Below are 16,158 nucleotides of genomic sequence, written 5' to 3' on the forward strand. Positions count from 1 at the left end.
CCCACTATACTTTGTCCTGGTCAGATCACACTTAAGAGTCTTATGTTCAGTTTGGGGCACTCTACTCTAAGAAGGATAATGATCAATAGGTGAGCCTCTAGAGGAAGGCGGTGAGGATGGTGAATGTTCTCAATGTCATGCTACATGAAAGTGGGTTATGTTTAGCCTAGAGAAAAGAAGACTTGGGCAGATATGATAGGTATCATGTATTTTTTTTTTTTTAGGTATCATGTATTTGAGGAGCTCAAATGACTAAGAGGGATTAGAATTATTCTTTTGGTGCCAGAGGGTAGAACCAGAGGTGGAAATTGCAAAGATGTAAATTTAGGCTTGATAGAAGGGGAAAAAAATTCACAACTCCCAGAGCTACCCAACAGGGGAATGGACTGACTTGGAGATGGGGAGTCTCCCCCTTACTGGATATATTCCAGATATGGCTGACAGTCACCTCCCAGGGGTTTTATAGAATGGATTCTTGTTGTTAGATGAGTTGAACTAAATAGTCTCTAGGGTTCCAACTCTGAGATTCTGTGACTCTATTTAAAAATGTTTTATAAACTGCTTTACATGCATTGTTTCATCTGGGTCTAACAACTACCCTGTGAAGTAACACAACTGTTATTATCCTTATTTTAGAGATGAGGACCCTGAAGTTCAAATTACATGAGCTGGCCAAGGTCACAGAGCTACCTGACTGCAAAGCTAGGATTCATCGTGTCTCCTAACACCTAGGTCAATGCTTTTTTCAATTGCATGGCAAAACCATCCACTGCACTGGGAGAGTATAATAAATTATCACTAAATAAAAAAGGAACTTTTCTCAGAACATTATTTTTGACAGCATTATTGTAGCCTTTTAAAAATTCTTATTGAATCCATTCTGGATCTATTGCCTAATTACCTGATCTAGGATAATAAGTGATGTGTTAATTGGCCCTGAAGACCCAAAGTTTTAATATATCTTACATATAATGATATAGCACCCATATATTACAACAATCACATGTACTATATGTACAGGCATACATTAGATATATCATGCATGATATATGTGCTATGATAACATGTCATCATATATATATATATATGTATATACATCAAGTCTGATAAGATTTAAGATTGCACACCCTTTCTTAGACCTTGTACTATTGAGGGATCTGATTTGGCACAGATGAATAAACCCTGGATTAGAAGTTGCTAACCTTGGTTTGCACCTTAGGTCCTTTCCCTCTCTGACATCTTATAAATCTAAGTGGGTATCAAAAGAGAAAGGGAAAGAATGTGCCCTCAGCTGGCATGGACAAGAGCAGTCTTTAGGGAAATCTGTTACTTTTTCAGACTATTACATCTCTTTTTAAGATAACATATTACAATGTTCAATTTCACCTTTACTCCATCTTTCCTACTCTTACCGCTGGTATTTCTTCTGCTGAAAGTTTGGCTGATAAGCTAATAACATAATTTCTGTCTGTGGAGTCCAGAAAGTCACTGAAAAGAGCATTCGAAGAAAGGTGCCAGAAATATTCTTCATTTTCTGGCGATCTCCTGTCAAGCATCTCCTTGGTAGTATCTGATAGGGAAAGGATAAAGTTAAAAATAGATCTTCTTCAAAGTATAATACAGTTCTGGCTAAACAAGATGCACTCACTAAACATACATATATTGAATTGAACTAAAATAGTCCAAAATATTAGCTAAAGCAGTAACTCTCTTGATCTAATTGAAAAAAACAATCATTATTTCTCTTTTGGAAAAAAAATGCTTCCTTTGGAAAATTGAAAATGAGCAATACATGTACAATGTTAGGAATAATATCTAAAATAGAAAGGAATGATGACAAAGTTATTGTTAAACAAATGTATTGAACAATATGCTAATTTCCTCTCAAAGGCTGGGAACCCCAGAGACCTAGAGTATCCAGAATTTAAATTGTCATTATTATCAAACTGCTGGGGGCAATTTAAATACCTTTAAATTGTTTGAATCAGATGGGTAGGTCTTCTATGTTATGAATATTCATGAAGAAAAACATAGGAGCACATCAAAATTTCTAGGATTATTATGAGAACACAGGAAAGGAAATCATTTTCACTTAATAGCTCCTATTTGAGTCAAAACCTACATAAAATATGATTTTGTTCCAATGTTACTTTTACTAGCTTTCTCTCATCTACCATCTCCATTATAATGTAAACAATTGTGATGATGCAATAAACGCATGGCTACTGCTTGGCTCAGGGAAGCTGAGAGATGTTTGCCCTCCCCCTCTTCCAGTGGAGGGGAGGTCCTGTCAAATCTGAACCCACATACTCAGACTGGGTTTAATCCTGAGGGAAGCCAGGTTGTCTAGCAGGAATTCAAGCTTTTTCTCCCCCACATGTACTGACTCTTTAACTCCTCGCTTACAAGCCCCAGAGGGAACCACTTAAAGCTTAGGTCTGGCTCATGTTTAGGATCCCTGCTAAAGGAACTAGAGTGGCACTTCTTGTACAATATAGATGAATAAATAAATTAAACAAAAGCATTAATTTAAGTGTTTTCTATGTAGAAAGTATGATGATAAACACTGGAGAATAGAAATAGAAAATCAAGACAGTTCAAAAAGCTAACATTCTAACAGGGAGAGACAGCTCATAGAGGAACTTGTAACTTCCAGTCAGATGGAAAGGCCCAATAGACCCTTTAGGGCACAGCAGCAAATCAGGTATGGGATAGCTGTTTCCTCTAGACAAAATAATTATTTAAGACAAAAGAATTATATGTGCCCACTGACAAAGATATTAAACAGGCAGCAAAAGTATTATGTGACTACTGTTATACCCTCCCTGGAGGCTATTTAAAACATCACAACATGAAGCACTTTGTGGGCCTTTTCAATCAGCAACGAATCAATTTTCACCTTAGTTCTGTACTCTATAAACAGTTTCCTCCAGTCCCATGTCTTCTGGCAAGCCAGGCCTAGCATGCTAGTGGTCATTGTCAAGAACCATAGCAATTACCAGGGGCTCCTCCCAAAGTGTAGCCAGTATCAAAAAAGTGCCTTCGAGCTCCCAACTTCTGTGGTACAATGAAAAAAACACTACCCTGGAGTGGAAAGACATGAATTCAAATCCTACCTTTCATATTTACTACGTGTATGACCTTGGGGAAGTATTAACCTCTCCTAGGCTTTAGTAGCCTTATCTGTGAAATGCAGTGGTTAGAGTAGATGACCTCTGAGGTCCCTTCCAACTCTATGACCCTAGGTTACCTCCAAGGCTGGAAATGTCCATCATAGGTTTAATGTTCAGTTACTTATGTTCAGGGAAAGGCCCAGTGCTCAGGAACAGGATCACATAGGTAACAGACATGCCCACTGCTATGTGCTTTCAGGTGCCATTTCTGCTGGGGTGAGAGAGTGCTGCCATTCTTCTTCCCAGCCCTCACAAGAAAACACAGAAAGGGAATCTTCCTCACTACTCATTCTGAAGAATGGATGGAAGAGAGAGTCAGATGGAAGATTCACTCCCTTTAAAGTCTACTAAGTGGCTCCTTTAATGGCCAGTTCTCCCTGATGCAGTTTGACGACTTCTCTCCTTACAACACAAAGGGCTGCTTTCAGCCATCCCAGAGTGGGGGGCCAAGGATCACCCTTCAGCGTTGAACTGCATATGTTGCTGGAAGTTTCCAGGGGAGCTCAATACATCTTGTATGGAACAACCACACAGACCTATCCCTTGTATGCTCAATGTTGATATGCTGCATTCTAATCCCCTCTATGGTGACATGACACAGTAGTAACATTGAGGTAGTTCAAACAATGACTTCTCTTTAATAGTCTTCTGATTAAAACATTTTCAGTGAAAATTATATGTTTGGCCCATTAGCAGCCTTGAGAATATTAGGGCTATGCTGACCATATTGGCTCAAATACCTCCTTTGGTATGTGTTCCATACAATTCTGAAAATATTTTCCAGCATCTCGTATTTCAATGGACAAAAGATCCAGCTTTCAAAAAAAACTGAACTAATAGTGTTATAATATTCTGCGACAGAGCTTCCTGACACAATTCCAGTAAAAGTGTCTGAATTAAAATCAACCTTGAGGCAACATTTTAAAAATAAATTGCTTTGCAGTTCATAAGAAGAACCAAGTTCCCCAGAAAATATAGGGTACTTAAACTTATTTAAACACCTATTATGAAGCATTAAATGAATTTAATGATGCATAGTAGATTTTAAAGTTGTTTCATGGATTAATATCATTGCCAAATGCAAGGCTATATTAATGAAGTTTCCAGGGTACTGAAAGCCACAATTCAATTGAATTCTAAATTGCTGAAACATTTAAGCTTAGGTTGTTTCAAAGCCAAGTGTGTCAGAATAACAAGAAAAAAAGGTCTTGTCTCTTTCTTTCCTGTGATATTTTTATTACCCATTTTAACAGAACAAACACAGAACTTAGATTATACAAAAAACAAAAGATAAAACATACAGAAACGAAAACATTCCATATTTCTTTTTTACTACACTTTTTGTCCCCCAATATAACAAGTATCTCATTGCATGTAGGACAGAAAAAATGAAAAATCCCAGAATTTCTATATGGACATGCTATGTATAGACGTATTCACAGATATAAGCGAAACTGCATCTAAAAGGAGATTGTAGTCAGATAGGTTTCTAAATAACCACTTTCTGTACAGTTGATTGTATCAATTATATAGGCAACACAATTGAGCCATTAAACTGGCCAAAAATGTGAGATTTCTCAATTATTTTTCAAAATGGTATTTTTCATTATTTAAAAATAGTCTTGGAGAAATTTTTAAAAAGATCAAACCTGGATCCAATCTATGTTTGATGTTTTAATGGACCACTCTGGAACAAGGTAAATTCAACTCATTTTCCTTTTACAGGTGGTGGTACCTAGGTGGTCACAGAATCATTTTTTAGTCACATCGGAGTGTTTTTTTAAACTGCCCCTTCCTACCTTTCTCCCCCTCCATGTACCCTATGATCTAATAAAACTGGCCTCCTTACTCTTCCTCACTCTGTGCATTTTCCTGGCTGTCTCCCATGCCTGGATTTCTCTCCCTCTTTGTTTCAGCCTCCTTCCCTCAAATCTCATCTAAAATCCCACCTTCTGCAAGAAGTGGGAGCCCTCTGAGCAGAGGCACTGTTTTTGGCTTTCTTTGTATTCCCAGCACTTAGCATAGTGCCTACCTGTTGACTTGACCCTTTGCATTTAGTAGTCTTTTTTTCTTTGAAAACTTGCATTATCAAAGCAATGCATGCATAGCATATAACATGCGACACACATAAATGCTATGCAGAGAGGATCAGATATGAAGACTGAGATACACATGGGTAAGTACTAGGTTTATAGCCCAAAGGGATCGAAGAAAGAGGAAAAGGAGCTATAGGTACAAGAATGTTAATAACAGCTTTTTGTTTTGTGTAGCGAAGAACTAGAAACAAAAGGGGACACCAATCAGATGAGGAACGGCTGAACAAATGGTCTATGAATTGAATGTAATATTATTGTGCCATAAGAAATGACAAAAGGGATGATTTCAGAGATTCTTGTTGTTGCTTATCCTTCATTCTCTCACAGAAGACCAATGCTATCAGGAGAGTAATGTCCTGACTTGCAAGTAACGTGGATTTAAGTGAGGTGGAGCCGCGCATCAGCCTCACTGTCTCCTCCAAAGTCATCAGAGTCCAGTGGCAAGGCATAGGGAAAGATGACTGGCAATGGCCCTGGATGCAGCGGGAGACCTTGGCCTTTTTAAGCTAAGGGCTTTTCAAGGTTTCAGTTTGTCTAAGGCAATGCCCATTCAGTAATTAAAGGCCAGGTAAGAATTGAGGCAAAAGATGACCTAGTTTGCCTTCATAAAAAAAATTAGTCTGGGAGGTGAAGACTCAGAGTTTCTGGCCAGACTAGAATCAGTTGCTATTTACACTCACTCAGAGCCATCAAAACCCAAACAATGAGCAAGTGAGGCTTGGGCTGGGGCAGTTTCAGAGAAACCTTACACAAACTGATGCAGAGTGAATCGAACAGAGCACGAATAATTTATACAAGTACAACAACGTAAAGGAGACAATTTCATAAGATTTAAGAACTCGAATCAATGCAATGACCTACCACAATGTGTGAGGACTAATGATGTAGCAAGCAACTCAGATTCTGAGAGAATGGTGATGGACTCAGCATGCAGAACAAGACATACATTTTCAGACACAGTCAGTGTGTAGATAAGTTTTGTGTGATTATGAATATTTGTTACAAAAGTTTTGTTTCTCTTTTATTCAACAGACAAGGATTTGGGGAGAGAGGCAGACTAGTAATAATGCTACCCACCCCCACCCCACCGCCCCAAGAAGAAAAGAGTGTCATTGAAGTGTTCAAAAGAAAATGTAAAGAGGATAATCAAAGGTCTTGCAGAAGGAAACAAAGACGAGCAGGATACTTGTGAAAGTAACATGTTGAATTTATTATATCCCTTTACAGAAAAGGAAGCTATGTATAATAGAAATTCATAGGTTCGGTTTTAATCATCTTTTTCTGTTTTACTTTGTACATGAAAATGCTTCCCCTCCCCCCACCTTTTGGTGTTAAGTGCAGAATGAAATAAAAATTTCAAAAAATATATGTGGGTAGCAATGAAAAAAAGCTTAACCATATGAGAATAAAATGTAAAAATATCCAAAACTCCCCCAGTATTAATCATTACATTTTTTAAACAGAAAGGTTAGAGAACTTGCTTTCTATTAGAGAGTGAGAAAGAAAAATACAATTTATCAAAGAGTGTTCCCACTAAACACTCAAATCACTGAGTGCTACCACAAAAAAAAAAGTGTTATAGGCAGTGGTTCTGCATGGACAGGATTAGCCATCATAGGTGGGTGCTTTCCATCTGTAATTCTAGGTTAAAAATTACTAGAAGCAGCAAAATGACCAGTTTACATAGCAATCACATTGATCTACTACAATGATATAAATTTTAGGTATCCATTCACAAATATGTATATGTATACATACATATATACACATACATATATACACATACATATGTACACACAATATAATGTAGAAAATTATAATCACATCATGTGGCAAAAATGACAATTTGAAAACTATTTTCAAAGCAAAATTCTACATCTACATCTTTGAATATAATATTCTGAAAATTAAATCTCATAATAGATGTATTCTATGACAGGAAACAGAAAATGTATAAATGTGCATAATATATTGCAACAACAATGCTACTAGCATCTGCTGTGGAGGTGTAAGACCAACAACACCAGCACACAGGAGGGCTGCTAGCACAGATTCTTTGATCTGCTTCTCTAAGGAAAGCAACTTTAAGGGGTTTATAATCTCACTTTAATGAAACATACATATATCATTCACTTAGTTCAGGGGAAAAAAGTCAGCACCCTGAACTTCAGAGAAAACACAAACAGAAATTACATCAGAAATTATTTAAACAGAGAAAATAACATAAATCAGCAGTCAGGGCTTCCATCTGTCCATAGCAATACATATATAGTTAGCAGAGAGAGAAGCACCAATATATGGGTTTTCAAAGCTGGGAGGGGGGGCTTCTTTAATGGCTACCCAGAGTCTCATCTGGCAAAATCACAGGAATGCTCACCCAATGAGTGAGACCCCAACCAAAATGCTAACCTCAGAGTATATATACACTTCTTCAGGGTCAGAGCATGTCACAATCATGTGACTCAAACTCATGTGACTTAGGCTTTCTTGTGACTTAAGCAGGTCACCAAAGACTTCATTCAATCAAAGACTCTTATTCAAACAAAGGCAAGACTCAATCAAAGGCATTTGATTGCCTTAGTGCTGAGAAGAACTAGAACTCCAAAAGATAAAAGAGCAAAACAAAAAGTCCCACCTTGCTTGCCATAAATATACACACAGCACTAAGTACAGAAATTCCTCCCATTAGAGTTATTCATTTGTTAGACTTAAGTGTCTTAAAATATACAAAACAGAACATTCCAATTATATAATAGAATTGATCATTTTTGCTTTCGTTAACTAATCTACAATTTGGATTTTGAAAGGTGGGTAAATTTCAAAGGAAGAGAAACAAACAAAATAAGAAAGTGTTTGAGACAGGGAAACCAAAAAGGGCCGGCAACAAGATTAGAACTGGATACTGAGGGGCTGGACAGCTTCTCTTCTTTAAAAGTATTTTTAAACATCTGGTTCACTGCCTCCACTTGCTCTCCACCTCTTCCAACAAGCTGTGTCACTTAATTCACAAACACTCATTCAGAAAAAGGTTGTTTTTTAAATGCTGCTTCAGGCCATTTCTTCAGGCAATGTCCCTTTTCAATCTTGGCTTAACTCTTCTTTTTTTCTTTCCTATCTCTTTTTTTTTTCTGCCATTTGAATCAGGAGGTCCTTGAATCTGGCAGTTTTATCGAAGTCAGTCTTTGTTTCAATAAGTCCACAAGAGATAGAAAATGAAATTCCCCTCCCCCTGCCTGGCAGTGAATCTCAAGCCAAGCAATATAGTATATATATATATATATATATATATATATATATATATATATATATATATATATATATATATATATTCCAGTCAGTTTAAAGAAATCTATAACTCAGAAGTGTAGAATGTAAATGTTCTTAATTCAACTTAATACTTATATTTTTCACCTTGGCTCTCTAAATTACAAGTATTTCACTGATTCCCATATTCTTATCAACCTCCTTTCTAGACCCTTACAATTTTTGGTAATCACCTTCCCTCTATACAGGTTGCCAAAGATTCTAATAGGAATTTGAGAGAAGACCCTCCTATTTGTCACCTGGTTTGATCAATGAAGACCAAGATCCTTAATTTATTCTCCTCTGATTTTTCATCCAATCTAAATTAGTTTGAGATGGTGATGCATGGATTCAATTATGAATTTAGAAAACTGAGAATTTGCTCAAGAAATAACCACTGTAAAAAAGGCATATCCTTTTAATTAAAAAAAAAAGACTAGGTTTCATTTATGCATTGATGGCTACATTTACATAGACAATTTAAAGTAGGTGTTTCTAATATCATTTAATGAACATATTGGCCTTGCTTAGATCAAACTTTGGAAGGCAAGGTCTATTGAAAGACACTATGGCACAGTGGATGGGGCCATAGACTTGGCAGTCAGAAGGCCTGGGCCTGAATCCCACCTCATACTTCACTAGTCATGTGTTCATATGTGAACCATCTATCCTCTCAAAGTCTCAGTTGTGTCACCCAATCCTGGCCTGCTTGCCATGGTAGGTGGGGATCCTACCTTTCAATAACACAAAAAAATGTATAAAAACCTTTTGTGAATATGATTCTGCTCACCACTGGTACACGGAACATGCCCACTTATGGACAACATGAAATCCAGTAGACCTGAAAGGAACAGCTCTTGTTGTGAGAGAACTCAGCAGGTATCATATCCAAATAGCAGCCCTAAGTGAAACAAGGCTGGAGAATGAAGGCCAGCTTAATGAAGTCGGAGATGGATAGATATTTTTCTGGAGTAGTCTTGGTGATGAAGAGCACTATGAAGCTGGTGTAGGTTTTGCAATTAAAACTAATTTAGTCAACAAGCTGTAAGGGTAATGGAATATAAGATCTTCCCTGTCCACTAATAGGCCTATGTGACGACATGTGTACCCCTTTTTGACTTGAAACAGGGGCAGTGTTCCCAGGTCTAAAGGTACACATGTATTTCAACCATGGATGTCTTGCTGCTTTGAGCTCTGGCCCAGTTCACAGCTGGTATACATACTGAGTCACCTAGAGCCCACTGTGGGAGGAACTTACCTAAGGGGAAGCCTGCTTATGAGGAGACTTGCCTGCAGGAAGTTCACACCTTTTGGTACTAAGCTAATTAGGTATTGAGTCAGGAGGGTTGTGACACCTTCTGGCTTTGAGCCTATTAACTGAAAGTGTATATATATTCTGAGGTGAGATTTTGCTTTGGAGCTCACTTATGGGAAGAATGTTTGCTGGAGGTCTTTGTGATTTGGCCAGATGAGACTCTGGATAGCCGTTGTTAAGGAGCCCCCTGGTTTTGTGAACCCAGATGTTGGCGCTCCTTGTCTGGTGATTATGTATCTATTACTTTGTTTAGACAGTTGGAGCCCTGTCTATTAGATCTCTGTGCTAATTTCTCTCTGCTTGTATTTTCTTCATGTTCATGGTGCTGACCTTTCCCCTGAACTAGTGAATGACCTTTACTTTCTTTACTTATATATCTCTGATTAAAATAAAATTGTTGACCCCTTTGAAGCTGTCTATCCTTTAGAGATGCAGATCTAAGAACCTGTGCTAGCAGGCCATCCTGGGTGTGCTAGAGTGCTTGCTTATACACCTGCCAAAAACAATAAATGACAGACTGGTGATTGCCCTTTGCAAGAAAGCACCATGCCACCATCATTACTATGTAAGTTCCCAACATGATAAACCCTGATGAGGTCAAAGGGAAACTTTATGAAGATCTGGAGACTCTCATCATTAACATGCTGAAAGAGGACAAGCTTATAATTCTGGGTGACTTTAATGCCAGAGTACACATAGCCTACCAGACATGGGAGAGAGTCCTTGGGAGGAATGGAGTCAAAAACAGCAAAAGCAATGGTCACTTGCTCCTGAAGACTTGTGCATCTCATGATCTTTTCACTACTAACCCTGTCTTCTGTTTTCCTAAGCACAAAAACACTTTATGGATGCACTCTCACAACAAACATTGGCATTTAATAGACTATGTAATTGTAAGGAGAAGAAGCAGCCAGGATGTGAGAGTGATGAAGGCAACATGTGGCACACAGACTTATCCTCTCCAAGCTAGATATTCTCACTCAATAAAAGCAGCAGCCCCAAGGCAAGACAATGACCAGAAGACTTAATGTCAACAGGTTAGAGTGCTTCTCTGAGTGTAAACAGTTCACTGCTAACTTGGCGGGAAAGCTGAGCCAGCACACATTGGCAACGGCGAAGCAGAAAAGGAGGGAGCAGCTCTCGGAGATTTGGTGTACAGTGCTGCATTTACTCATCTGGGCCATAACACTCACTGACATCAAGGGAAATAGGGTGTCCTGAGACAGTCACTCTCTCTAAGTCATTGCCAGCAAGATCCTTGATAGACTGATGGTCATCTACCTGAGAGCCAGTGTGGCTTTAGAAAGGGCCAAGGAATGGTTGATCTAGTATTTGCTACTTGATGACTCCAGGAGAAATGCCAGGACCAGGGCAGACTCTGTACACAACATTCATTTCTCTATTGAAGGCCTTTGACATCATCAGTCATGAGGGCCTGTGGAAAATCATGGCAAAATTTGGTTGCCTGGGGAAGTTCATCAGTATTGTGCACCAGTTTTATCATCACAAATGGCATGCTTGGCTGAGTTCTGGATAACGGACAATGTCCTTGTGCTTTACCGGTCACCAATGGAGTGAAGCAGGGCGGTGTGCTTGCTCCCATGCTTTTTAGCATAATGTTTTCTGCATTTTCGGATGCCTTCAATGAGGATGAAAATGGCATCAAGGTCAGCTACTATGCTGATGGTAAATTATTTAACTTGAAAAGGCTAAAAGCCAAGCCTAAGTAGAGGGAGAGTTGGTACACAACTTTCTGTTTGCAGATGATTGTGCACTTGATGCATCTGAGGCTGAGTTATAACAAAATTTGGATGGATCCTAACTGGTCTTCCTGCCTCCTGTCTATGTCCCCTCCAATCCATCCTTCCCACTGTTTCCCAAATAATATTCTTAATATACCACTGCAATCAAGTCAAAAATCTTTGGTGGCTCCCCACTGCCTACTAAATAAAGGAGAAATGCCTGATTCTAGCGTTTCAGGCCCTTCCTAGTCTGGCTCCAACCTATGCTTCTATCATAGCCTCATCTCAGACAAATTCCGTTTGTGTAGCTTATGGTCCAAACAAATAGGACTGTCCTGTGGTCTCAATCTTGACTTGTGCTTTATTACCTCCATGTGTTTGTCTGTAGCATGTCCCATGACTGCAGTAAACTCCCCACTGCCATCTTTGTCTTTTGAAGGCTCTCTGCAAATCCCAGTTCAAGTGTCATTTTCTGACTTCCCTCACTTCACCCTCTCATTTCTCTACTGACTCTCCATCCTTAAATTTCCTGTAGATGTTTGCTTGGACCTCCTTCTTTATTCTTATCATACCTCAACTTATATTGAAGTTATCTGTATACATATTACATCATAGGATTCGTGGGAGCAAGGTCTCTGTCATATCTATCTTTGTATCCCTGACACACGGCACAGAGCCTTGCAGCACATAGTAGGAATCTTCAATTAGTAAACATTTATAACTGCCTCCAATGTGTACATGGTGCTAAGTGCCAAGGACACAAAAGCCAGACTATGGCTAGATATATAGATCGGGAACCGTGAACTGAACCTATGGAAACTGATAACACCACCAAGGAAACTAACAAAAGGAGAGTCCAGGACAGACTGCTGGGGTGAATCCATACTTAGTGGGTGCTGATTTGGCAAAAGAGGCTACGAATGGTTAGGTAGGAAGAGGGAGAACCAAGATAAAGCAGTATCATAGAAGTCAAGGAAAAGAGGGATCGGGGAGAAGGGTGTGGGTGACAGTTTTGACAGCATCAAAAGCTGGAGAGGTTAAATAGAACGAGGGCTGAGAAAGGGCCATTGGATTCAGCAATTCGGAAATTACTGGTAAGTTTGGAGAAAGCAACAAGGGGAGAGTAAATGTTGTTTGAAATGAATTAATAAAAGTTCAGTCTTATCAGGACTGAATCTTGAGCAACTTACTCTCCTCCATGTTACTGTCATGAGTAATAGGGAGAAGGGCTATAACTACTATCCTTATATGTTGTTATAATCTGACCTTTGAGTCAAATTAAGACAAATATTTGGTATTATTTCCCATCAGCATTTTAGTGAAAATAAAGCACCAAATGCTTAAAAATAATAGCTTCAAAAATATTCACTGAAAGTAAAAACAAGTGGAATTATGAAGAATCTCACAAAAGAAAATACTGTTCAGACAACTGATCAATCAGGCAGATAAAACTCTTACTGATTTTCTGATAAGGTTGGAACATTTGATCATGTCATATGAATACAGAATATCTTGTATTAGTGAAAAATATGAATTACATTACATGATTCAATTTTTAAAAAACAGTCTATTGGGGCAGAGCCAAGGTGGTGGATTAGAGGCAACCTAGCTGCACCCTCTTAACATTCCCCTCTGAACAACTTTAAAATAATATTTCAAATAAAACTTTGGAGCAGCAGAGCCAACAAAAGGTCAAGGTGAGATATTTTTCTGGCCTTTCAACATTTAAGGTCCCAGCTTCTTAGTCTGACAATGAAGGTATTCTACAATCTGCCCCCATCCCCTTACTGCACAACAGAAAATTTCCATTCCTAAATAGGTACATTAATGTCCCCTGATTCAACCATTCTGTAGAACAATTTGGAACTAGGCCCAAAGGGTTCTAAAACTCTGCATACCCTTTGACCCAGCAATACCACTATTAGGTCTGTATCCCAAAGAGATCAAAGAAAAAAGCAAAGGACCTATATGTACAAAAATATTGATAGCTCTTTTTTTGGTGGCAAAGGATTGGAAATTGAGGGAATGTCCATCAATTGGAGAATGGCTCAATAGGTTGAGGAACATTAATGTGATGGAACACTACTGTGCTGTGGGAAATGACAAGGGGGTGGCTTCAGAAAAACATGGCAAGACCCATATGAACTGATGCAAAATGAAGTGAGAAGAACCGGGAGATTGCTGTGCACAATAACAGCAGGGTTACAATGATCAACTGCAAAAGACTTGGCTGCTCTGATCAATACAATGATACAAGACAGTTTCAAAGGACTCATGATGAAAAAAATGCTATCTACCTCCAGAGATAGAAGTGATGGACTCTGAGTGCAAATTGAAATATAATTTTCTCATTTTGTTTTTCTTGCCTTTCTTTTTGAAATATGGCTAATATGGAAGTATATTTTGCATGATTCCACATGTATAATTGATATCATATTTCTTGTCTTCTTAGTGAATGGGCAAGGGAGTGAGAGGGAGGGAAGGAATTTGGAACTCACAATTTAAAAAGCATGTTTAAAATAAATAAATAATAAAAATTTTAAGCATAGAGAGAAATCACATAAAGAAACTCTGTTCATAGAATCATCTCTTCCAAAGCCCAAGACTAAGTTTTTCTAGGAGTATCTCAGGGGGGCAGTTGTTCTGGAAAGAGACCCATCTCTTGTAGGTGTGGGTCCCTTAGGTTACTATAGTGATTGGCCTCATATCCTTGGGACACATTAAAGTTTCCCAGGAGTTGCCATATAGTAACACAGTTATAAGTATTCACCAAGAGCTACCACCATAGTTTTAATTCTTAAACTAAGGAATAAAATAGCTGGGTCCTGGATGGTCACTTTGTAGGGATACCCAATTCTCACATAAACTCACCATTTATCAGCTATTGGCTAAACCTCACATGTTAGAAAAAGGATTTTAGAAATAACAGGTAAACTAAAAGGAAGTGGAAAGGGCTCCTGATTACCTACTCCCTTTGTCACCTTAAGAAATCACTTTATCTCTCTGGGTCTCAATTTCCTCAACTGTAAAATTGGGGCTAGGGAGGAAGAGTGAATCAGATGACAGCTTCACTTTTCACTCTAAATCAAAGGGCTGTAGATTTAGAGCTAGAAGACATCTTGACAACCACCTAGTCCAACTTCTTCAAAACTGAGACTCTTAGAGGTTGAGATTCTTGCTCAAGATTACAGAGAGACTAGGCATCAGAGGAAGGAGCTGTACTCCAGTACTCTCACTCCAAAGCCAGTGCTCTTTCCATGATGCCATCTTGGTCCTATGGGTAAGTAATATCTGGTCTGAAAATAGAGCCCATGTCTGATAAAATTGATTTTTTTAAAGAAAAAATCTGATCCTCATTTCTTGCCTTTTGAAAATATTCTGTATATTTAGATAAAGGTAAGAATGAATTTGAAGTTAGTCATCTCAACTGAAGTGAGATTCCAAATTAGGGGCGGGAAAGAAGCATCAGTCTTAAAACATCCCTGCAAGTACCTTGTGAGAACCTGGAAGAAAATCTTTTTTTTTTCTTTTTTCCTTTTGTCCTATATACGTAAATGACAAGTAGATGGTTCCTATTTAAGGAATAAACCTAGTCTCTTCACCATAGAAACCAAAGACAAGAAGATCATGTAAATGATTTCTCTGCAATGCTAGCGCTCCCTCGTGACACTAGATAATAATGATGACAACTCACATTTCGATCGAGCTTTAAAGTTTGCAAATTGCTCATTTTATCCTCGCTACAATACTGAGAGGCAGGTGCTGTGATTGCCCCCATGTTACAAATTATCTCCATTGTACTAAAGCCCTTTGGATATAGGTAAGTAACCATTCAAGGGATATGCCACTGGAATGTGACCATGCAACTGAGACTCCAGGTAAGACTCCCCCACATATTCATTTATCCAGGGACACTGGCCTCTTGGTGGTTCTAGGAACAAGATATACCAGCTCGAGTGCTCTCTCTCTCTCTCTCTCTCTCTCGCAGTCCCGAGAATGCCTGGAATGCTCTCCCTCCTCAATTCTGCCTGACTTCCATAGCTTCCTTAAAATCCCAACTAAAATCTCATCTTTTGCAAAAAGGCTTCCCCAACCCTAGGTAGCACAGTGGATAGAGCACTGGGCTTGGAGTCAATAAGGCCTGTGTTCAAATCCAGCCTCAGACACTAACTGTGTGACCCTGGGCAAGTCACTTAACCTGTCTGCCTCAGTTTCCTCAACTATAAAATGGGAGTGACAATGCCATCTGCCTCACAGGATTGTAGTGAAACTCAAATAAGATAATATTTGTAAAGCCCTTAGCACAGTGCTTGACACATAGTAGGCACTATGCACTTATTCCTCTTCCTCCAAAACCCTTCTGAATTCATGCGATGAGGTGAGCTCTGACAATTAGAGGAGACCGAAGCAGCCTCTTTGAAGAGGTGATGCTTGAACTAAACCTTTAAAGGGTGTGAAAGGGATTGAAAGAGGTAGCAGTAGGAAGGAAGTAAGATGGGGACAATGTCAAATAGGCCAGCTTGGCTGGA

General features: G+C 38.7%; 1 protein-coding gene across 1 annotated transcript in view; it reads right to left on the minus strand.

Annotated features, from left to right (window-relative positions):
* The window catches only part of LRGUK (leucine rich repeats and guanylate kinase domain containing), a 116,537-nt gene that overhangs the window by 33,910 nt on the left and 66,469 nt on the right, over positions 1-16,158 (minus strand). The window contains exon 16 of the mRNA XM_036761412.1: positions 1,413-1,570. Coding sequence (XP_036617307.1) covers positions 1,413-1,570 — 158 coding nt within the window. The remainder of the gene's footprint in view (positions 1-1,412; positions 1,571-16,158) is intronic.

The sequence above is a fragment of the Trichosurus vulpecula genome, chromosome 5 (genome assembly GCF_011100635.1).
Source record: "Trichosurus vulpecula isolate mTriVul1 chromosome 5, mTriVul1.pri, whole genome shotgun sequence".
NCBI classification, from domain to species: Eukaryota; Metazoa; Chordata; class Mammalia; order Diprotodontia; family Phalangeridae; genus Trichosurus; species Trichosurus vulpecula.